This window comes from Lissotriton helveticus, chromosome 5_1, assembly GCF_964261635.1.
Source record: "Lissotriton helveticus chromosome 5_1, aLisHel1.1, whole genome shotgun sequence".
Classification (NCBI taxonomy): domain Eukaryota; kingdom Metazoa; phylum Chordata; class Amphibia; order Caudata; family Salamandridae; genus Lissotriton; species Lissotriton helveticus.
The window spans coordinates 666459315-666483469 of NC_136065.1; the positions used below are offsets into that span (position 1 = coordinate 666459315).

Below are 24155 nucleotides of genomic sequence, written 5' to 3' on the forward strand. Positions count from 1 at the left end.
TACACTATACATTTCACAAAGACTTTTATCAACAATGAATTCGTTTTCACAAAATGCTCTCTGGTTAAATTTTTACCCAACGGACAAAGTCAACACGAAAACATTTCTCATTCAATAAACAGCAACTTAATGCATTTCTAAACACAAAACATTAACACATTTGACACTTTCTACATAAATACAAATACATCAAAATTCAACACTATTCAACAATACATATATATATATACACTATACATTTCACAAAGACTTTTATCAACAATGAATTCGTTTTCACAAAATGCTCTCTGGTTAAATTTTTACCCAACGGACAAAGTCAACACGAAAACATTTTTCATTCAATAAACAGCAACTTAATGCATTTCTAAACACAAAACATTAACACATTTGACACTTTCTACATAAATACAAATACATCAAAATTCAACACTATTCAACAATATATATATATATATATACACTATACATTTCACAAAGACTTTTATCAACAATGAATTCGTTTTCACAAAATGCTCTCTGGTTAAATTTTTACCCAACGGACAAAGTCAACACGAAAACATTTCTCATTCAATAAACAGCAACTTAATGCATTTCTGTTTAGAAATGCATTAAGTTGCTGTTTATTGAATGAGAAATTTTTTCGTGTTGACTTTGTCTGTTGGGCAGAGAGCATTTTGTGAAAACGAATTCATTGTTGATAAAAGTCTTTGTGAAATGTATAGTGTATATATATGTATTGTTGAATAGTGTTGAATTTTGATGTATTTGTATTTATGTAGAAAGTGTAAAATGTGTTAATGTTTTGTGTTTTTTTCAAACAAGAAATACCTAAAAATAATGAAATAAAAATTAAAAAGGTATGAAGTGGATATACCGAACAAACTATATAGTAATTTTGGTTTGTTTTCCTCAATTGTGAGGAGAAAAGAAATGTGAGGTTCGCAATCTCTTTTTTGTACAAGTATAGATGGTCCAGCCAACTTCGCGCCCCAGGACCTAACTCCCCCTTTTTTAGAATGTATGCCCCTTCAGCACTGAGTCATGGAGTGAGATACATTAGGGCACCAGCACAAATAGACTGCCTGCATTGCCTGACTTTTTGAATCTACTTTCCCACTCATTGAATTTGAGCTACCAACACATCCCCGTTAATTTCTCTTCCATGCCTACAGCCTATGTACATATGTAATTACAACCACATGTAAATAGCAGTGTAGAAAAGGAGTATTTTACATCACACATACATCACACATTTTAATTTACCAACATCACATCACATTTACAATTCTAGGCACAGGCAACTAAGGGCCAGATTTAAAGTTTGATGGATGACACTTAGTCCATCAGGGTGGCAGAGGACATTAGGTCCTCCTCTCCGACGGACTACCGCTCACCAAATTTAGAGCACACCGCAAGCCCAGCGGTGATCTTTGTACCCTGATAGGAGCCACCATAAGGCTGGTTGCTATCGAGGAACAAAATGTTCGGTGGACATCTGCCGTCCATTTTGAAAGTGGGAGTTTGTTATAGAAAAACAAAAAATTAATGACCCACACACCCTGGGAGTTTCTTCCAGGGAGTGTGAGTCTTTATTTTTTCTGTCCCTCACCACAAGGTGTTTTCTGGCAGTGACGGACAATTTAAAAAAAACTAACCGACCATCAACTAAATAGAGTGGGCAGTGTGATATCTTTTCTCCAACAACCCATACTAGATCAGGCGGTCCGAGTTTTGGCTCCCTCAATGACAGCTGATATGCACCCACTTCTAAATGAGGTGGACAGTACTCTGTTGTGTTTGCAACAGGCTAATGTCTCCACCATACTATAAATCAACCCCTGAGTAACATATGTGGTTCCCCAGCTCCAAAGTAGACAGCTCTAGCCATTACGTCGGTTCTGTGTTAGGCAGCAATAACAGGAGAAATGGGCTGGTTGAAGTTGCCTCCTGCCGAGAGCCCAGGCACTTCTTTTTTTTTTTTTTTTACAAATCAACCACTGCACTTCACAGTTAAATTCAGGAGACAGGATTAGAACCTAGGTCCTTATATTCTAGGATTGGCAGATTAGCCGCTACACCACATCGGCTCTCGCTCTCCCAATCACAAATCTTATTATCTTATAGCATGTGGAGCACACTTTCAGAGTATCTAAACAGCAACACATGGTATCCCTTAAGTCGGAGACAATGAGGTTAAAGTTGAGGGGAGTCTGAATTCTGGACTTCAACTCTAAAGATTATGTAGCGAGTGCTCAGAATAAGAACGCCTATAGTATTAGGCACCGAGCCTAGAAACAGTTTGCATAGATGGAACATTTTAAATGTTGCCTGTATTTTAATGTAAGAGAATTGTGATACGAAATTACGATTTTATAGGTTTAACAAACTCTTTTTTGCAGCACATGTACCATAATATCTACTAACACGCCTGGGAGCAATGCAAGCAAACACTGAAGGTCTTTTATCAAGATGGGAGCAATTATTTATAAAATGTTAATGAAATTAATTAATAGAAAACATCCTATGCCTTTTAGAACTTCTCTGAGCATCCCTTTTAATTACTATTATTAAGCATCAGAGAATCAGTTGTGCCATAACTTCTAGACAATGCATCATCGTCATGTGTATCCAGAGAATTGTGCGCTGTAATTCAGAATGGTATCATAAAAGCGCGCACTCGCTTACTGGGGTGATGACTGCTTGCAGGAAAGGGAGGAATGGGCAATGGCCTACACAAGGGTGTTGTAGAGGCACCTAGTCATCTGTTTCAGGCGCATTAAAGCACCTTTATTTTTCTTAGCTGGAATGGAATACAGCGCTACCTACGGTTTAAGAAAGGCGGTGTAGTCAAGATTGACACAGTGTGAGTCAAATTTTGTATTTCTCCTGAGCATGGTTCTAAAAGACCTAAGAGTCATTGGATGAATAACAAAAAAAGATTTACGATCAATATGTGCTACATATTGCTCTGGCAAAAAGTTGGAATCTCTTATATATAGTCTTTTCTTACATTGGGGTGCACATCATCTGTTCATTAGATCCAGAGCTATACCAGACTTCACAGATATTCACTTGAGAAAAATGCACATACACTGGACCGAAATTGGAAACACGAAAATGGCTAGAGCTTCTCCTGAAAATCTAGATGGCTTTAGCTCATGCACACCATCGTTACACATCTGTGAATTAGATAGTATCCTGACACAACATATTTGGAAATAATACTTATATTTCCATGTACAGATCCTATATCGAATGTACCTGGAGTTGAGCCCCTAACTCTGTACTTCAAGACGTCACTCTACCCCAAGAAGTAAGTAACACTAAACAATGAGTGGAAGAGGTTTGCCCATCTATAGAGTCGAGGTTTGGTAGGATCAGAAACTTACTTGAAGATATTTTGTTCACAGGATTTTTTTGAACATTCGGAGGTGGCACCCACTGCATTTTTGGAGTAACCAGATCACTGGTGTCTATGTTTGAAGCAAGACTTGGAGGCTTTCCTGTCAAAAATAAAAACAAAAACAACACAGTGGTCAAAAATGGCAGAGGTAACTCATCACTGCTGAAGTGCCTAAATGACTTGAGATACAACTGATCGTCTCTCTTATTTCTCAGGTTGAACTCTGTACCATACTTAGTTAATGCAGTCATGAACAATTAAAGTCAATGATTTATCGGATGATCCGGGCAAACCTGAGACCATCAGCAGTCAGATGTCTCCTAAGTAGCCAGTGATCTTGGGGAATTAAACATTGCCACATGTCCGTACCCATTCCTAAAGGAAACTCCCTGATGAGCACACATTTAGCACAATGAACCTGGAGGTCTGACATTTTGTGGCACAATCGTGGATAGACATAATATGACACTGTAGCAATTAAAAATGGAGTTTGGAATATAATCCCAAACAATAAGGTGAAAGCATTATAGGGGAGGGCATTTATTCTATAATCTAGAGTAGTAAATAAAGTGCTAGTGCTACATATTTCACTTGAATAAACAAAGCTGTCTTTAGAAATCTTAAAAATGCAATCGCCACACAAAGTTGTTTTGTTGTTGCACACAGACCATATAATGCATGGAAATCTTTTGCCCCAAAATTGTGAAATAGAAGCCTTACTTCTATCTTCAAATTGTAACATTCTACACGCAGCATATTCGAAAATGCATGTGTCGAGCAATTGTAGCGCACACCATTTTTCAAGGCTACTTCTTTCTTAATTTCTAACCCTCTCTTTTGGCGTGACAATACCAACCCAGAATTGTGCATATAGATTTGGTGCCTGAAATGGTTCAGGTTCCTATAGGTCATGATCAATGCCCTGTGCAGACTTCTAATGAAGACGTAAGCAGTGTGGGGGTATAGCAGGCATCTTGAGCCTGGCAGGCACGAACTTTGTATTGTTTTAAGTGAAGGCCATATCATTTGTTGGCCTACATTTATGAATAAGTCTAAACCATGGTAAGGAAAATACACCTGAGAGAGATAAAGGTGCCATCAGGTGTATGATGCCATGCCAGTTGCAAACTCTGGGGGCAGCGAATTAGAGAATTATGTCAGTATGTGTCTCAAAACTAAAGCGGAGGTCCCAAGCAAAGCAGCACAAAGCAGCATTCTATAATCCTTCTTGTTGGCGTTTTGTAGCACTTCTGGACTGGGTAACATAAAGTGTTTCATTATATGGCCCCTTTAAGACGCCTCTTAGAGTAGACTTATCAGGAGTCAGCTTTTGGCTAAACCAAATTTCAATCCAAAGGATTAAATGGTGTAAAAATGTCTCAAGGCTAGCATCACAAACACTAAGACCCTCATTACTATGGTGGTCGGCCTGACCGCCGTTGTATCGGTAGGTGACCGTCTGAGAATGAGTCGGCGGTCCCACCTGCACTATTCGGCTGGACCGCCAACTGCCATCGTATCGGGCAGGTGGCCGCCTGACAATGAGTCAGTAGTCCCACCTGACCTATTATGATAGGACCGCCATGGAAGACAGTCTCAAAGGGCTCTTTTCTACTGCTGCTTGTGCTGCTGCCCAGGAAAAGGGCTGCGGCACAAACCACACTAGAAAAAGGCTGCCTAGCACAAGGTACATGGATGTGTGGGGGGCACTACAAATATCCCCCTGGACGGGGACCCTGCTTGAGGGCGCTAAAGTCCCTTTCGATCTGTCTTTTCATGACAGTGGGACTGCCATGAGCAGGCAGGCGGAAAAGGATATCCTAATCCCTACGGTAGTGCCTGCACAGTCACTGCCTCCATTGTGGGGTTAAGAATCCGACCGCTGTCCTGAAGGGATCTTTGATCCTGTCAGAGGCAGCAGTCCTACACCTGACCTCTGCGGTCCAACCAGCTGCATTGTAAAGCAGCGGTCGGACTTATGCCATGGAATGCGAGTGGACCACCACGGACGGCCTGTCGATAGTGGTCCGCCCACCATCATGATAAGGGCCAAAGTTTGAAATGCAACAGTAATGATGTTGTACCTTTGAACAGCAAGGGTAACTGTTCAATAAAGTTTTGCAGTGAGTGTGTAGCATAGCCCCATACTTCCAGAGAAACACTCCATTCTGGGATCTTAAGATGCCTGATCTCTACAGACATCTACATTTGGACTGATAGCAAAGCATCCATATGCTTATAACAAATCCATAGACTGTGGCTACCTATACATTAATGCAGTTGTACATTACATGGAGTCCATATCTTTGGCATCACACTGAAGAAAACTGAGCCTGAAATAGTTAAAGTTAATACCAATCCGTATTTGTTTCTCAGTGATTGTAAGATTATGTCTAACAGGAGTGGATTAATTGCCCCAATCTTAGTTGATTTAATATGAGAGCCCATTCTACATGGAAGGATACAAATTCATTAAGTATGTACTGGACCCCATTGGGCATCTCAGATATAATAGCATCATGGATTGTATAAAGGGAAATATATGGACGCAGTTCTAGTTAAACATGGGAGCTTCATTATTAATAGACTCTATAACACTCACAGAGGTGTTGATGAACAGACAGAGTAATGTTCTGGGCAAAAAGTTTTCTTGTTGAATCACTTTTGTGGCTGGAAAATCACTGTGGGTTCCCTTTTCCCACCGCCTACATTCATAGACATTCTTGTTTACACCACAGCGCACTTTGAAATGGGTGCGCTGGGTGCATAATGGAACAGTATTCCCTATCTCGGTCCTTGTGCTATCCCCAGGGCAATAGTAAACACTGGGGTAGCGTATTAGCGGAAGATGGACTGGCATTTGGAAGCTGCCAGTCTGCTCTTCACTGTGCAGATGGCAATCCTACGGGCACTTTAAAGGGAGGCAGAGATACCCCCACCAGGCGGGTTCAGTGAGTGACTGCACCTGCCTGTAGGTGGTTGTCAGTGGTGCCCATAGGATCCCCTTCCATGGGGTGCCCATGGGTGATGCACTGACTGCACCACTTCTCTGTGATAAAGAGTAAGTTCGCCTCTGGATTATGCCTTTGCCTCTGCAGGCGCATCTGTAATGAGGCGTGGGTGCAGAGGCAAAAAAGGTTCTTCATTTGGATGGAGCCACACCACCCTGCAAATGAGGGAACACCCTCTTGAGACTGCACTTGCACACATTTATAACTGGTGCAATCAGCATTATGGGAGGGGATGCACGAGCAGCTGTGGCAATTCTATAACACCTAAATGGGTAGCACGTTAAAAAAGCAGTCACTAAGATTGCATGTACCAGTCACAAAAAGTAGGCCCCTCAGACTTTGATTTCCGTTATATAAAAATGGTGTTTTTCCTTTTGTTTACCTCAAAGAGGATGACAATGTTCTAAATAATAAAAATAGGGCCTTTGGCTTTCTAGGGACCTGTTACGTATAGAGAGCGCTATTCCCATTTGCGGCATGGTGCACCTCTAAATGGGTGTCCTGGGTGCAGTCTCAAACAATAGGCCCTATCACAGTCAATGTGCTATCCACAAAATCATGTACGCTAGATGGGGTGGCAAATCATTTTGCTATCCATCTGTTAAGCTCTAGAAATCTTTACAAAGATGGAAATTCCATCATTTGAGTGCTTCAATGAATAATGGAAAAGTGTTGTGTGCACCAGATATGCTGACTTGAAAACCTGATTTTTATCTGTGGGTGGCGGAGGCAAGCATTGAAAAGGCAGAAATGCAGTAAAATGATCAAAGTGATGGGTTTTGAAGGTCAATCAAGTAGTAGCATGGTGCAATGATTTCAGTATGGCAGTTCAGAATGTGTAAATGCCTAGGAAGAGGCCATTTCCATTCCCTATTGAGGATGGTATAAGGGCATGCATAACTGATCTGAAGTCACAGTGTGAAATACAGTTTGTTCATTTTTAGGAGCCAGAGTTGGTATTGGGAACTTGTCTCCCTCATGTAGGTACTGATATGCATGACAATGCAGTCTGCTCAGCTATTTAAAACACAAGCGCTTAGATTTAGTAATAGGATTTGAAAAGTAAGAGTTGAGGAACCCCCCTTTTGCGTAAATGCTATAAGTCAGCTGTGGGTGATGAAGGAGTATAAGGGGGACTGAAAGTGGATTTCAATAATGTGCTGTTGAGCCATCCAGATATGTCTTTCGTTTATTTAATTATCCTCAATTTTACTGCATTGATAGTATTTTCAAAATTTTGTACGATACTGTATTAGTTTAAATTGCTATGGGAAAGTACATTAAATCGTGTTTTAAGGAACTGCATTTAAAAATAATGAATGTCAAACATTGTTTTGTTTTTTAATATATTAATTGTTTATATCGACATGGTGTCTTATACTACTAAAATATTTTTTAAAACAATTTCATTTTAACATAGTTTCCATCATTGAATATCAAATTTTATTACTTCTCAGTATCTCAATTCAAGGTCATTGTTTATAGGGCCCTTATTTTGAAATTCTGGCCTGTATTATATGTTCCATCTGTGTACTGCAATGATATATTCTGCATAGTCCTTAAGAAAGAATTTAAAACAAATCTTAATATGTTATTGTCAATAGCCACAGACAAAAAATGTTCTATTTGCACTTTCTCAACCAGAAATTATTAAGTTATTATTAATATCCTTTCGCAAAATATCTTTATATTTGGACTTGTTTCTTAATAATGTTTCAACCCCATACATTTAAATTTGATTAAAATACTGGATTTTGTGCCACAAAAGTAGAGTGAAAATGTAAAAAGCTAAAAGCAGATCCATTATGACATAATGCAGCTGCCAGAGCAGAAACGCTAAAGTGGAATATTTAAACCTAACCCAAATACAATATAACAAGTTTGAATTTGTCCCAGGTCATGGTGTTCTGAGGTGAAATCTATGTTTCTGTTACCTGGACATGCAGTTGCTTTGCAGACTTGAATGGTCTCTGGCTTCTCGTTGTCACACTGCCCAATGCTGTTATCGCTGGCTTTGCAAACCACCTGGCGCTGCTGGATCCCTTCACCACAACTAGCTGAGCACTGGGACAATCAGCAACAAAACAATTAAAGGAATCAACACATAAAAAACTGAGAATGAATTATACATACTTTACAAAATGTTATTTTACAATAGCTCATGGCCATCATTATGAAGTGGTGGGTGTAACAATATCCCACCAGCTGATAATTGCAGATGAGGGATTAGACAAACAACTGCTGATAGGAAAGACAAAACAGAGTAAAAACTGGCAAATAGTTGATGCACGCCTTCAACCATGAATATGGTCTTCTAGGCCCTTCTTTAGGGATCAGAAGAGTATCCCTGACTCTAGAAAGCAAGAACTTTTTTTCTCTCTCTCTCTCTCTCTCTCTCTCTCTCCCCCCCCCCCCCCACACACACACACACAAAAACACCCACACATCCCAACATCACCAACCCACATCAATATTTGAAAATAGCTGATCTGAAGGACATTGCTTGGAGTAATTTGCAATGCCTCTGTAGAATGACAGAAAACAATCTTAAAAATGATTGGTACACTAGTACTGTGTAGAGTCTGTTTCAGTATCAAGCTTTTGTTATCCTTGAAAAGTATATACAGGAACAGAACAGCCACCATGGAATTTTGGGACAGATGTACTAAGAATGGAGATGATAAAAGTGGTTGCAAATTTTACTGAATCCATTTTCATATTGCAAACCGACCTATTTACAGATATATACTAAACAACACAATGTCCTGGGGCAGAGAAGAGTGGTTGTTTAAAAGAATATTTCAATGTATAAATTAAATATATCATCATCATCATCATTTAAGCTTTATTGCGGCTATTTCAGCCCAAAAAGCACAAAGTAAATTTAGACAATACATTAAAACATAATCAATGTCAGCATGGATGATTGCAGTTTCATTTCACTATAAACTCAAACATTTTACAAAAGGGTCGCAATAGAGGTGCAAGGGAATCAATCATAAAAATTAAAAATTAGTAAAAATATAATTTAAACATTTTAAGAATCAACGAACGATAATTTTTAAAAGAGGAAAAAAAAAACATCCAACATTGATACAATAAAATTTATAGCCAGAAAAAAGAAATCGCTAGTGGCTATGTAACTTCCTTTACCAAATACATACGTTTAATCCACATTGCAAAAAGAAATTTTGAGCACACCACAGCATGTGCTAATGCAGTATCAGATTTCAAAATCCTTAAAAAGTCCCAATAGTTTCTAATGCCCATGTTCATGCACAGTTAAATATATCATGGAAATCAGTCTCTGAGGAGAGAGTATATTTGAAAAATTTTCAAAGATGTATTACAAAATGAGCAATAAGCATTGCATATAAATTCTGCACCCTTATTCTTGAACCCACACTTCAACACTACTAGAAACTAAATCAAACAAACCTATTTCAAATATATATACATAAGGCAAACAGTGAAGAAATATTTTCATCAAGAGGAGCCAACATGTTTTTCACAGAGAGTTCAAAGGTGATAAAACGAAAATAATATTTCCAAAACCTTTTGATCTCTCCAATGTGCAGAATTGTGTACCAATGAACAAACCGGTCAGCTTGTAAAGAGCAGAATTGTAGTGGGTAGCAATTCAACCTACCTTATAAATATTAAAATGGAAGGTTGCAAATTGGAACCCACTAAGATTCACGGCCATCACAGGTATGGGGGCCTGCTGGAGTCAGCAGACCAGCATGTCTGTGGCTGCTTTGAAATAAAGCATTTTTTTACAAAAATGCAGCTGTTTTCCTTGAAGAAAAGCGAGATGGGTTAAGAAAAAAAGAAATGTTTAACCTACCCTTTTTAAGAGTAGGCAGTAGTCAACAGGAGATATTTTTGTCAACATTAATAAAGGGGAAGGGGGTCCATTGAAGACCCCTTGCCATCACCTTCAGTCGTCAGAAAAACATTCATGATTTGCAACTGGGATTCAGTTGCAAAACATTATTATATCCCACAGTTTTGAATACCATATAAGTCCTGGGTTTATCATTAATTGTCCTAATGTAATAAGATGTATGATTTGAGTTCTACCTGGTATTTTAGAGCTATCTCCTCTTATTTATTTTATTGCTCTTTATGATTTTATTTTTAATGTACTTTTATATTTTTTAATCAAAACTGAATATGGATTATTATTATTATTATTATTATTATTACAATATATCCAACTGTGAATCAGCATTTGGAAAGGATACCTTAAAAATGCCCCTTCCAAATACTGATTCAGTGTGTAGTCCCAAAGTCAAACTGTGATTTGGTAACGTGTGGCCGATTTGCAATTTGGGGTTCATATAAACCAAAAAGCCTTTTTTGTGGTTGCAAACAACCTAGTTGTACCCTTGGACCTTCCCACAGCACAGCCCTTGCAAAGCTGCAACTTAGATTTAATAATCATAGATTTGCAGCTGTTCTGGGAATGTTAGAAAAGAACTGGCAAATAAACTCAATGAACAATAAGTATCAAACTTCCTATTCTTGTATCTAGCTAGTCCACATCATAAAACTAGTGGACAGAGAGTGCGGGTGTGCTATCATTTACATAAACCGCATAATAGTAATGCCGGAATGCGGGATAGGTGACGGTGTTGACCGCAAGAATAGATGAAGCAATATGTCACTAAAGACAAGAATCAAAACAGCATTGCATAAGCAAAAATACAATCAATAGGAAAAGAAACGAGTGACTCAAAAAGGAGTTTGAGCTGCACAATTTAAGGAAACAATGAAGGTTTATTAAAATATTAAATGACAATGCAGAAGGCAAAAGTATAGGTCAATTCAATAAATCAAACATAGAAAATCAATTGCTATAAAGACTAGCAGTAATAACATAATATGTGTATTTGTAAAGCACACTTATCACCCATGGGTCTCAAGGCGCTGAATAACGGATGCTTATTGTTACCCAACTGTACTCATTTTATCAACCTCAAATGGATGAAAGGCTGAGTGGACCCACTTGTATTTGAATCTGTGACCATGAGATCGAACACATGCCCCTGGTGTGGATGCATTTGGCCACTTAGCCACCAGACCAAGCTACAGTAGATGAATAGAATAGAAGCTATACTGAGCACGATCAGGAAAATAGTCTAAGTCCATATGTCCGGTAAATCAAAAAGAATTCAGGCAGCTTCCCTAGCAACCAAAAGAAGATCTAGCTCACCCCCAATTTGAGGTCTTTTTAGGTCTCGCCTGAGCTAGCACATGCGCTGCTCTGGCGAGACTTTCAGTAAGTGGGCTTCAGAAAATGCTACCACTGTGGCCTAGAGCTTGCGGTGACGCGCGCAGGCGTACGCTTACGGGCAGAGGCGCCATCTGGCTTTCCTCGTCATGCTCATTAATCGCATAGCTCGCAGCGGCGATCGCGATCACTTTCACTTTTGCAGCCGCGCGGCCAATGCTTGTAAACTTTCAATTAGAGCTAGAGACATGAGAAACTGCCACCATTATTGTTTATACTTATTGAACTATAATTTAAAAGTATCTATATCCGCATTCATTTTTGTTTTGCTTTTATCAGACTCCACTTTCACGCCACCTCCTACAACTCAAATCTTGTGGCTCTACCCTCAAAGTCCACCCTCAATGCCTTAGATGGGAGTCTCTGCTGAAATGTGGAGCACTTCAGCTCCGCGGAGAAACCACATATCATCAACTATACAAATGAAATCTCTTCCAGATGCCTTTGACCTCTTGGTTGAGGAATGGTTCACAAACATCCCAGCTGAATGTCAGCATGTCTGGGCTTAATTCATATGTTTTAACCTATTTCTTTTTATGGCGCTCGCAACTCCCTTTTTTCAGCCCATCTGGGAAGCTGTGCTCTATAATCTGAATGTTTAATGGCGCAGACCCACGCCGCACAACATAATATATGCGCACGTACAAAGCACTGAAAGGGGCCATTAATTACCAGTTTCACACTACCACCCCTGGCCCGACACTACCACTGACCCATCACATCCCCTGTTGATCCTCTCTGACATACGTACGGCGTTGAAGGCCATGTGGCTGGAATTAGGGGCTGCAAACTGCCCCTTAACCAGGCTCACATTCCAGCATAAAAGAGGCCGCTCCACGTTTTACGACTGCGCCTCAAAGATCACTAGCTGCGCAGACGTCACGTCGAGGCAGATCCCCGAAGTCAGACAAAATCAAGTCTGGAAGACAGCAGATTTTTCTGTTTAGGAAGTTAGCAGGGAAATGCTTCACAGGTACAATCAGGCGGAGTGGAAACCTGGTCTCTGAAGAAACATCCAAACCACTTCATTATTGCAAACTGTGAGGGGCTGGCAGGTGAGGTTTGGTTACTCCCTGTGCACGGCTAGAGAAATACATGCCAACACCTACTATGGAGTCAGTCTTTCCCACAAGTGATATACTTCAGTCACCCTAGCAAGCAAAGAACAACAGGGGGATGGGCAATGTGTAGCAATCTTGGACATAAACTGGATTCCTCACTTGAAGCAGCAAAAGGCATGCTTTTGCGCCTGCCCCACAAACGTCTCTCATAAAAACACATGTACATCGGTTGGCGTATTAAAAGCAGCACATTCGCTATGCAGTCTTCCATCGTAGGCAGTGTGCCGCAAACTATTACTCAAAGACAAGACACAATAGATGTCAGTAATCGTAACTGTCAGGTCTAATGGCCATTACTAACAGATATGACCTCGCAAGGGCATTCTTTAGCGAGACTTTGAGGCATATAGATGTTATTCTTCATAGTCAATCTTCACTATCCCACTTCCAATTCTAGGGTGTCAAACCGTGGAGTAGTGGTGGTCCAATGATGTGCGTGTGTGAGAGATGTAGGCGCGCCTGTAATATCGGTCTGTTTTGGTGAAGTGTGTCAGTGCTGTATCGGAGAGTGAGGTCACTGCTGTGTTTGTGGACGTATGACCGATGGAGGCTGGTGCTCAGTTGCTTGGTATGCAGCCCGTGTACCCCCGCAGTCATGATGATGATATGTGCTCCAGCGCCTTCTGCGAAAAAAAACAATTCAGCAGGAGACACTGTGACCTGATTTAAGTTTCTGATGCAGTTATTCAAGGCTACCAACATGCATAATGTAGCCTCCTGTCTTGTAATGAAATTGCGATTCTCCTATTAACATGACCAGAGAATCTGGATTTCATTAAAGACACGGAGGCTAACATTATCCCTCCCGTCCCTCCCTGAGGGTAATTGTGAATTGTTATTTATTTTGGTTTACAATTATTTAATCTGTTTTACAACATTTTCATGCCCTCTTATTGTGATGTTGTTGTTCATGCTTCTCATGAAGACATTTTCCTTCCTCCTCCTGATTTACCTCGTCTTTCCATTTCAGACAATTCTAACTGATGGATCTACTTGGAATTCAAGATGGTCTCCAGTTCTTCATTCAAGTTCAAGCTTTGTTCCTCCGTTTCAACTTCTCCTGTCACTCGAGGCATTTAAAAGAGGCTGATCTCCCTTGGCACCTGGCCTTTATGGATACTATGATGTCACCTAATTCTTGTTCTTACCTTTGTGACGTAAGCAGCTGTGTGAGAGCTGCATTAAAAGGATTAATGCATAATGTTAGCCTCCGTGTCTTTAATGAAATCCAGATGCTCTGGTCATGTTAATAGGAGAATCGCAATTTACATACGGTCAGTAATTTAATACTTGAAACGCGATGGAATGTCATTGCTTGGGTAAAAGGTTATTAATGCCAAGGAATTACCACTGCCATTCCACTAATTTCCACGATTGGAGTCTGTTCCGAAGGAATCACCACTGCCATACCAAGAAGTTTTAAAACGGAGTTCTCAGACAAAAACACTTCCTGATAGGATTCACAAGTCTAATCAAAACTGAGGGCCACATTTAAAAGCCCATTGCACGCCAGTGCGTCACTTCTTTTGAGGCACCTGTGGCATAATTTTTTTTAATTTTTTTTTTTATTTAATGCGATTTTATACAGCGCAAACTTTACCCGAAGGTATCAGAGCGCTTTACATAAGAACCAGTTGCAAAACATAAGGACTACGGATTACATGCGTTACATAAAAGATACAAACAGAAAAAAATGCAAATGTACAAGATGTAAAGTCACTCAAGGAAGAGATACGAATGGATATACTCTAAGAGTCACATAGGAATGGTAGAGAGTGCAAAGGTCTACTGCATATACTAGTGATTAGAGTTATCTCTATATACATAGGGAAGGGATACAAATGGATATACTCTAAGAGTCACGTAGGAATGGTAGAGAGTACAAAGGTCTACTGCATATACTAGTGATTAGAGTTATCTCTATATACATAGGGAAGGGATACGAATGGATATACTCTAAGAGTCACGTAGGAATGGTAGAGAGTACAAAGGTCTACTGCATATACTAGTGATTAGAGTTATATCTATATACATAGGGAAGGGATACAAATGGATATACTCTAAGAGTCACATAGGAATGGTAGAGAGTACAAAGGTCTACTTCATATACTAGTGATTAGAGTTATCTTTATATACAGAAAAGCTGAGTTCCATTAAGTGGGGTCGGAGGGGGATGCAGTCACAGCACCAAGGGAGGGTTAGAGGGATACACGGGTATGGAGAGAAGGCAAATCAGAAAACGGAAGAAACATTTGAGGATCGTCAAGGGGGAAATGAGGGAAAAGGGTTAAAGGACGAGGGAATGGGCAAGATGGCGGGTCAGGGTCCAGAGAAAAGCGGAACAAGGGGAACTAAAACAGTATATGCTAATGGTTGGTTCTGTCAAGAAAGGTAGAATTGCTTCAAAGCTCTTTGCATTTATCTTGACCACTAGGAAAACTAATCAATGGTATACAGTCAACATTGAATACCATACAGACAAAAAAATAATAAGACTGATGTTATAGACTCAAAATGTGACCGATATATTAAAAGTCATATATCGTATAAAACACTACATGTACAAATATGTAAAAATCACAAGACTGTTCAACAACATATATCATTACATACATAAATATGTACCATATAAATATATAGAACACAATCCAAACATTTAACATTGACAATTAAAATTCACAATACACATAGAAGTAAACACTTAATTCTGCATCCATATAGACTTAGTATATACATTAACACATATAGCCTTATTATTTAGCACCAATATGTGGAATACTAGTATGGAATGCCTGATCTATACGTCAACGTTTTGACACCTATTCAAAGAGTGATATTGCAAGACATCACCCAGGGTCTTCTTCAGGACGATGAATATATTTTAGAGTAGCCTGGATACATGGGCCTTGTGGTTGCTATAAGGAGGGGAGGGATCCTAATAGTCTTGGAAAATTTTGCAGTAGACTTGAGTCGGGTGCCAGGAACAGACGGATGCAGTTGCGCCATCGTTAAATAAAAGTTCTAAATCATGAGGACGCTTGAAACACTTCTGGCTCTTTTTTCCTAAAGTCTCCATGTAAACAGGAAGTTGAACAGAAAGATAAGTTACCCTTTGATGAGGCCACGCAGGAAAGTACTTACCTGCATTGGATTTTCAAGGTACATATGGAGTATTTTCCGAGACTATTGAAAAACATTCACGATATATATCCATTGTTAATGCTATGCATGACTTATCATTGGGTCATTCTAAAAAAATGTGACATTCTCATAAAACATAAAAAGTTAAAAAGACTTTTTTAGCAGATAACACAGAAGAACACCAGACTTTCTTTTCACTAAAGCTCATGTGCATCGTGGTCCAGCTCGTACACAACTATACAACGTTAACACCTCATTATTGGACCTCACTAAGAAATAATGGCAAAGTTAAGTGCCTTGAAAATGTGGATCAGATGCTGAAGCTGTTTGCAGAGGGCAATGAAGAGAGAACTACTGAATTAAAATGTGGCCCAATTCCCTTCAATGAAATGGATAATGTTTTTTAAACTTGGATATACATTGTTCATTTACTGTAAGGTTATATCATGTGATAGTCATGTATTCCATTATTTCCTTTTGCGTCTCTTTGCGTATCTCTGAAGTTGCTAATTGCAGTGTTCATATGCTGCTATTCTGATTTTCTTTCTCCTCTCCTTTATGAATGCAGGCTAATTCATGAATTACCATGTACCATTTAAATAAGTAAATTGCTCGGCTGTATTGTACCTGAGAATAAGGTTCCTCTCACGTTATAAGCATTAATATAATTAGCTTCTTTAATTATCTTTTGCATTTACTCTAATTACTTCCCTACTTTGAGATGCTGTTGTTTACTTAAAAATATATCTTGTTGCTCTGTGCCATTTAATGGGCCCTGTCTAGACACCTACCCCTTGTATTCCAGTCCTTGCCACATCTTAAGATTCATATGCACTACAAACGGCACTTATGTTTGTATGGATTCTTATGAACTTATGTTTGTATGGATTACTATGATTTCCTATCCACAGAGGAGTGCATCCATTTGATGAAGAGTTTTATATGCTTTCCTAAGAATATACGGCCTCACCTGGGACCAGGCGCCCATCCTCCATTGGGCTGGACATGGTAGGCGGTTGCAAGGCTTGCGTAGTTCAGGCCGCTCCCCCGTGCAGTACTTTGTGTGAACGGTCCGGTTTGTGCCATTCTGTAGGTGCTGAATGCACTGCACTAGCCGGGCTTGGACTCCAAGCTTGCCGCAAGATTTGCTGCAGGTTCCCCACTCCCCTGCCACCCATCTGTAAAGGAAATCATGACAAACCCATTACTATAAAAAGAAATACTCTTAGCAGACATGCGCATTGTGTAAGGAAAAACCATTTCCCAGTAATTATCCAAACTGCCATACCGTGATATCACAACTTTGAATATGTCTACAAATGTAGCATATAGATCTGCTAAATAAATCTTTACACAGTTGTATTGAAGTGGCCAAAATAACCTAAACAGACAAAATGCACAATAAATACACATGCTGTCTAAAACTGAGCAACTGTGTGGGTGCACACGTAGCACACCTTCCAATCCCTCTATATTGAAGACCTCGTTACCTGCTTAAAATTTCCTAAAGAAATATCCTATCATGGTGTCATACTTCCAGAAGGCCCTCGCTGATCAAAGAACTATAAGAGTGGCCAGAGTGTCAATGAGATGCATGACAAATTCAAGAACCGTGAGCTTGGTGAGCATGCATCGCTCGTGGTCATCCCAGGTTCATCTCTGACTATTTATGAGATTTTCCTGCATGCAAAAGAAAAATTATTTCTTCTTCATCCCAGGCCCATCTGGAAGCTTCATGTTGACAGTGGCTGGTCACTATAAAGCCATGACCAATGGAATGTTGATTCTAGACCTTACAGTCCCATTGAATGTCTATTTTAGCTCCGACTGGACCTTGATTTAAAGTGCCAGGCGTGAATGGATGCCCATTCAACCGAGATAGAGGTCTCTGAAGTGTGGTACGCTATGGTACTCTATTGTGGGTGTCTGTCCCACTCCAGCACCCATGATCCCTGCATTGGTTGCCAGACTGGTAAGGTCCTCAAATGAAAACTCCCTGAACTGTTCCCAGTGCATCAATCGCTTCATCTCCACTATCCTGACAGTCCCATTAACTAGACACTGAAACATTGCGTGACCTGGACTTTGCCATTTTAAACTACATTTTTTATATGGGGCTGACCCCTGCTAGTGTTTCAGTGGTGAGATTTTTAGCTTAGTCGTTTTTGAACTAGAAACCCAGTCACACGGGTTCAATACCACTAAACTCCTGCCCTGCATCCAGGGACCCAAGAAAAGACACTGGACGAATCGCGGCAAACTGGATAAATGTATTTGCATTTCGTCTGGGAACTTTGCCTCTTTAACTGAGTAGAATTATCAAACACTGCATTTTCTCTTTCCCTTTCAATTTATAAAGTGCACAAATGTCTGTGAGCATTCTGGCACTAATATTAAAGGCAAGAAGCGAAAAAGTCTAAAACATGGAAGAGTCAGCTTTCCGAAAGCTTTCTGGAGATCCTTGTATGAGGTCATAGCGCCTGCACAACTCCTGAGCACTCATGCAGACTGCTTAAAGACACCTAGCCATTTCCCAACTGCTGATAAGTAGTCACTGGGCCCCATGTTATCAAGAAATGCAGTCGATAGAATATAAATTCTTCAATAGTGGCTGAGGTCATCACAACCACCAAGTCCTACTCTCCTTCTGTCTTGCAAGGGCATACCTCACATGGTTATCAGAATATTCAACTTTCTTATGCACACACATCATTTGTCAAGATTGACTCAACTCATTCCCCCCTACTAATCACTTATGGAGACCTCGCTTAGTCACAATTCTTTCTAATGATCTTCAGTGTATACCTACATATTTATGACTTAGTGCTCAAGCAATGGTCCCCAGGGGTCCTGATGGCCTAATAAGATATTGCCCTACAAGAAGACTCAATGATTTACACTTATAGTTCAAAGTTATTTAGAGCATTGACAATGAACATGCAAAGGTTCTGTCAAGACATCACCGTTGCTGGATGCCCACAGATGTTCGTAAATTCAACAAAGAGAGAGTTCCAGCTCATAAAAGGAGGCAATGGGCGTGATTCAAGAAGCCACTTAATGGTTTCACAGTCACACATTCAACCAAAGTCAATTTCCTGGGCTTCATTATTAATCCCATATTCTCCTTCAAAGTGCATGCATTTGTATTGCATTGTCGCTGTGCTCATACAATGAAGAAATGCTGTACCAACTTGGCTGCTTCTACTCCAGCAAGGCAACAGCTTCTGCTCCAGAGCCCCTTCCATGCCTCTTCTTGCCATTTGCCCAGTTTTACCTGCTTATGCATCCTTAAGTCTTGAACTTCATAAATCCCTCCAATTGTGCCTACAACACTACAACCTCTATTCTGCTCAGCTCTAGCAAACATCTGATGTGCATCTGTAGCAGTAATTCCTCAGCACGTAATTGTAATATATTGCAACATTTATGTAGCACTTACAATTCCTTTGAGGGGCACTGAAGTGCATGCCTACATGGGCAGAAAGATATGTTGTGTAGGCAGGGCCGGTCTTTAGCATGAGCGAGCTGGGCTTAGGCCCAGGGAGTCAATATTCGGAGGGGGGCATGGAGCTGTGGGCATTGGGGTTATGGCAATCAATAGCGCACTTCTCATCTTGCTCCAGCCTTGTCCTTGTTCATGCCTGTTTGTTTTTGTCTGATTTGCCTGTTTGAAGTGGTTTTAGGCCTTCATTATCCTATGGGTGATAATTTTTACACCCCATAGCCCTCCCTTAACCCCCTGACTCCTACTGACACACATCAACAAAACCCCCATCTGTGTGAGGCAGCTAAGCCACCAGTGATTTAGGAGTGCTGGCGGTGGAGGAGGGGGGGCAGGGAGGGGGGGGGGGGGGGTCTGGGGATGTTTCTGTTCAGGGGCCAGTCACTGCTCATCCAGGTATCCAGGTACTGACCAGTGAACACTACAGGGACCCCATCCTGCCTCATTTAAATCACCACATTTTTCTCTGCCCACCTCCAGAAAACCATCTTAGCAAAGCCCGGCTCTGTGTGTCAGGTGTGTGCTTGGCAGGATGCTGGCTTTGTTTTTGACATGTATGGGAAAGGGTTTCCATAACGTGCATGATGACCACTGAGGTGTATTTATTGTGTCACATGGTGCAGCGCTTAGGAGTGTGGGGGTAGAAGAGCTGTGAGAAATATGTGCAGTTAAAAGTTTTCAGTAAGCTGCTGGCAGGCAGAGCCCTCCAGGTTGTTTCTCATGTCCATAGTTTACTTATCTGGTTATCGCACTGGGTTGTCCAACCTGATATTTTGTTTAAAGTTTAAGGTCCTGAGCATGCATGGTTGGAGACAGGAGTGGTGGGACCACTTCATGGCCTTTGTTTAACACCGTGATGAGCGTGAGGTTAGGTCTTCATAAAAAACAACACCAACAACAGAATAAAAACAAGCATTGGTAAATTAGGGGCCCTATTATGATGGCGGACGGACCCGAGTAAGAGGGACCGTCCGCATGGGCAGCGGTGGTCCCTCCATGGCAATTAGGATGTGACCGCCACCCTGCCTGTTTAGTAATATATATAGCAATATTTGGTGTTTAGAGGAGTTAGGAAATCTTTTGACCCCGGTGCCACTGCACAATTCAAATCATTACCCTATTGCCTATAAGGTAACTGCACTTGTGACTGCCTATTTAGTAGTAAAATATTGCAATATTTGATGTTTAGAGAGGTTCCTAGAGCTTTGGGTACACTTGTCACTGAAGCTGCTGCACCATTGAAATCATGACCCTAGTGCCTGCAAGGTAACTGCACTTGTGACTGCCTATTTAGTAGTTAAATTTAGCAATACTTGGTGTTTAGAGGAGTTCTGGCAACTTTTGGTCCCAGAGCCACTACACCTACAGCACCATTAAAATCATGGCCCTAGTGCCTTCTAGATAACTGCACTTGTGACTGCCTGTTTAGTAGTAACATTTAGCATGATTAGATATTTAGTGGGCAGCCTATAGCTTTTGGTCCTGGGGCTACTGCACCTGCTGACCATTCAAATCATGACTGAATTGCCTGCTGGATAAGTGCACTTGTGACTGTCTTGTTCAGTAGTCAAATTTAACAATAGTCTGGGTTTAGTGGGGTCCCTAGAGTTTTTGGTCCCAGTGTCACTGCACCTGCTGCACCATTTAAATCAAACTGAAAGATAACTGCAATTGTGTCTGCCTGTATAGTAGTCAAATATAGCAATACTAGGTGTTCAGAGGAGTTCTGACAACCTTTGGGCCCAGTGCTACTGCACCGGCTGCACTCTTGAAATCATGACCCTAGTGCTTGCTAGATAACTGCACTAATGAGTGTGGATGTTTAGTTGTAAAATATAGCAATATTAGGTGTTTAGATGAGATCTCACAATCTTTGGGCCCGGTGCCACTGCACAATTCAAATCTTGACGCTAGTGCCTGAAAGATAACTGCACTTGTGACTGCCTGTTTAGTTGTAAAATATAGCAATAATCGGAGTTTAGTGGGGTGCTTGGAGCGTTTGGTACCAGTGCCACTGACCCTGCTGCACTATTGAAATCATGACCCTATGTATGGAAGGTACCTGCACTTGTGGCTGCCTTTTTAGTTTGACATTTTAGCAATAATCTGGGTTTACCGGGGCCTCTAGAGCTTTTTGTAATAAAAAGAAAGCATTCCAGCATACTGTTAGAAGCTGTCTGCCTTTTCTGTGGGAAGAGACAGTGAATGGGTCTGAACAAGCGTGAACAGCTGAAGCAGAAGGGTTGTAAAGCATAGAAGTGTCGTAAATGCATAGAAGTGTTGTAAATGTGTAGAAGTGTCATAAATTCGTACAGCGAGGGAAAGTTAACAAAAAAATGTCCACACAAAAGCGAACAAACACAGTAATGGAAGCTTCTAAAAGGGGCTCTTAAGATATAATAAATACAAGAGATTTCGCTGTGCAAGTGATCGCAGTGACTCTATGACCCCCGCCTCCCTAGTCTGCTACGGGTGCCCATATGTATACGCTCTGCTCACCCCGGCTGGGAGCACTCCTGCAGGTTACAACGCCTCCGAATGGGCTTCGGCTTCTTGCCATTATCACACAAGTTGCGGTGCACCATTCTGTTATCACCCTTCCGCCTGCAGCCATATTTGGTGTACTGGATGCCTAAAAGAGAGCAAAAAAAATCAGTTTATATCTTTACATGGGTATTCGAAAACATGGCAGCCTTAGCTTTATCGACTTAATAATGATACATCCGGGGGATCTGGTCAGCTCTTTTCAAAAGAAGCCCCGGATGCAAAAGACCAAAGCTGATGTTAGTGGATGGATCCGTGTGTCTGCGTCGTTGACAAAGCCAATGGGTTTGGCTCGAATATGGAAAAACAAGCAAATACAGCATGCTTCAATATCATCCCCCCTCCCCAAACCTCAAATGTGGTTATTTGACTCAGGGTGGCGTAATCATTGCATGAGGCCTTTTATATTCATACAATTAAAGGGCGTTTACCATTGTTTTTTTCAGCTAAATATTTTATCTGGGATTAGTGGGGAGTATAAGAACTGCTGTTTCTGGAATCAATTTAATTATCTCACTTGAGATGTGTTTCTTTTACTCTCATACTTTGTTTTCTCCTTGCTCGTTCCGGCATCACAGGGTTTGTGTGATGAGATTGCCATCTAGTGGCTAAATGTAGCATTGTGGCATGGTACACAAATTCACTTGCATTGAAAACTGCATTTTAACGAAAGGATACTTACAGTACATTTCTTCGGTGGCGGCTGCCTTGTACTGAGGGCGGTGAGGCAGGGAAGGAGACGAGGCGGGAAGTGAGGCACAATTATTTAATTATTTATTTAAATACAGTGACTTACTTTCTTACTTGCCCCGCAACGTTGTCCTCCCTTGAGTGTTTTATCTCCTCCTGGAAGCTCCGGACCAGGAAACTGTTTCACCCAATCCTGGTGCTGCTCTCACAGCATGAGACCAGCGTCAGGATTGGATAGAGCAGGATCTCTCAGCGCACCTAAGAGTACTAGAGGCCAGCCGCGGTGCGTCCATTGGGGCGTAGGGGCGTAGCCCCACTAAGCCACATGGACGCACCGTGGTATTTTTGGCAATCATTAAACTCTGTGTTATTATTAGCGCCGGGAATCCGCCGGGAGTGGCACACACCCGACTCAATCGGGAGTGTGCAGGGGCTGGGGCTGGCTGGGCTGCTGCATCTTGAGTGACGTCCACACTCAGCTGCAGCAGTACTGCGCATGACAAGTTGAGGTGCCACCTTGCCCGAGCATGCGCGCTAGACTTTCCCCATAGAGGGGTGCTGCTTCTTACAGCAGCGCCGCTGCTGAAAACAGGTTGAAAAAGGGCAAGTACTAAATGTGCCCCCCTAGCCAAATTGGCTAGTCCACCGCTCGGAAGGTGTCAGGAGTAAAGTCGGGCATTTACTCGCTTCCCCCGAAGGCAGGTGTGACAGCTTCCCTCTTTCTCTCCTGCAGGGTCAAAATATTGACGCTACCTTCAAGCCCTGGCTGCTATATGTCTTGTGAAAACATGTGTTTCATTCACCTATGCTCGATTAGAAGGTCAGCTTGCGGTGTATGCTTTTATGGGGGGCAATTGGTTTACCTTTGCTATGTGTTGGGAAATAACGGAAGTTATCATTTTCATTCTGTGTTGCTGACTTTCAGTTGAGGTTTTTAACATGTTTAAAATTGTCATGTAATGTGATGAATGAATACACTTTTATGTATTTTGCGTTAAAATGTATGCCGGACGTTAATTATTTATGGTTTAGCTGATCTGACTGCACTTTGTAAATTGTATGCATCCCTGTTTTCTATTATTGTGGTCTCTTCGAGATATGGAATTGTGTTGCTGGTGATGACTTTCTCCCATTACTGGTATGTATGTGAACTGCGTGGGGACACACATCACTTTCTCTAGTCTGACGTCAGCACTTGTGCCAGATTTAAAAGTTGGAAGGAGGAGTACCCTGGGTACAATGAGAGATCATTGAGGTGAGGGTGAAGGAGTCTGAAGATTCTGCCTTGTAAGTGAAGGCCGGCTGATTGTTAGAGCTTTTGTTTCTAAAAGGGCCAATGCCATGCCTTGTCTCACTCAGGTGTTGTGTCAGTAACCTCATGCTCCTTGTGGAGGCACACGGAGGCTAGCTACACCTGAGGTCTGCGCCCTAGAGATAACCCTGAACT

General features: G+C 41.1%; 1 protein-coding gene across 1 annotated transcript in view; it reads right to left on the bottom strand.

Moving 5' to 3' along the window:
* The window catches only part of ADAMTS14 (ADAM metallopeptidase with thrombospondin type 1 motif 14), a 602768-nt gene that overhangs the window by 1824 nt on the left and 576789 nt on the right, over positions 1 to 24155 (bottom strand). Inside the window, exons 18-21 of the mRNA XM_078640432.1 lie at positions 21974 to 22106; positions 16943 to 17150; positions 8349 to 8478; positions 3390 to 3503 (exon numbers count right to left, since the gene is read on the bottom strand). Coding sequence (XP_078496558.1) covers positions 3390 to 3503; positions 8349 to 8478; positions 16943 to 17150; positions 21974 to 22106 — 585 coding nt within the window. The remainder of the gene's footprint in view (positions 1 to 3389; positions 3504 to 8348; positions 8479 to 16942; positions 17151 to 21973; positions 22107 to 24155) is intronic.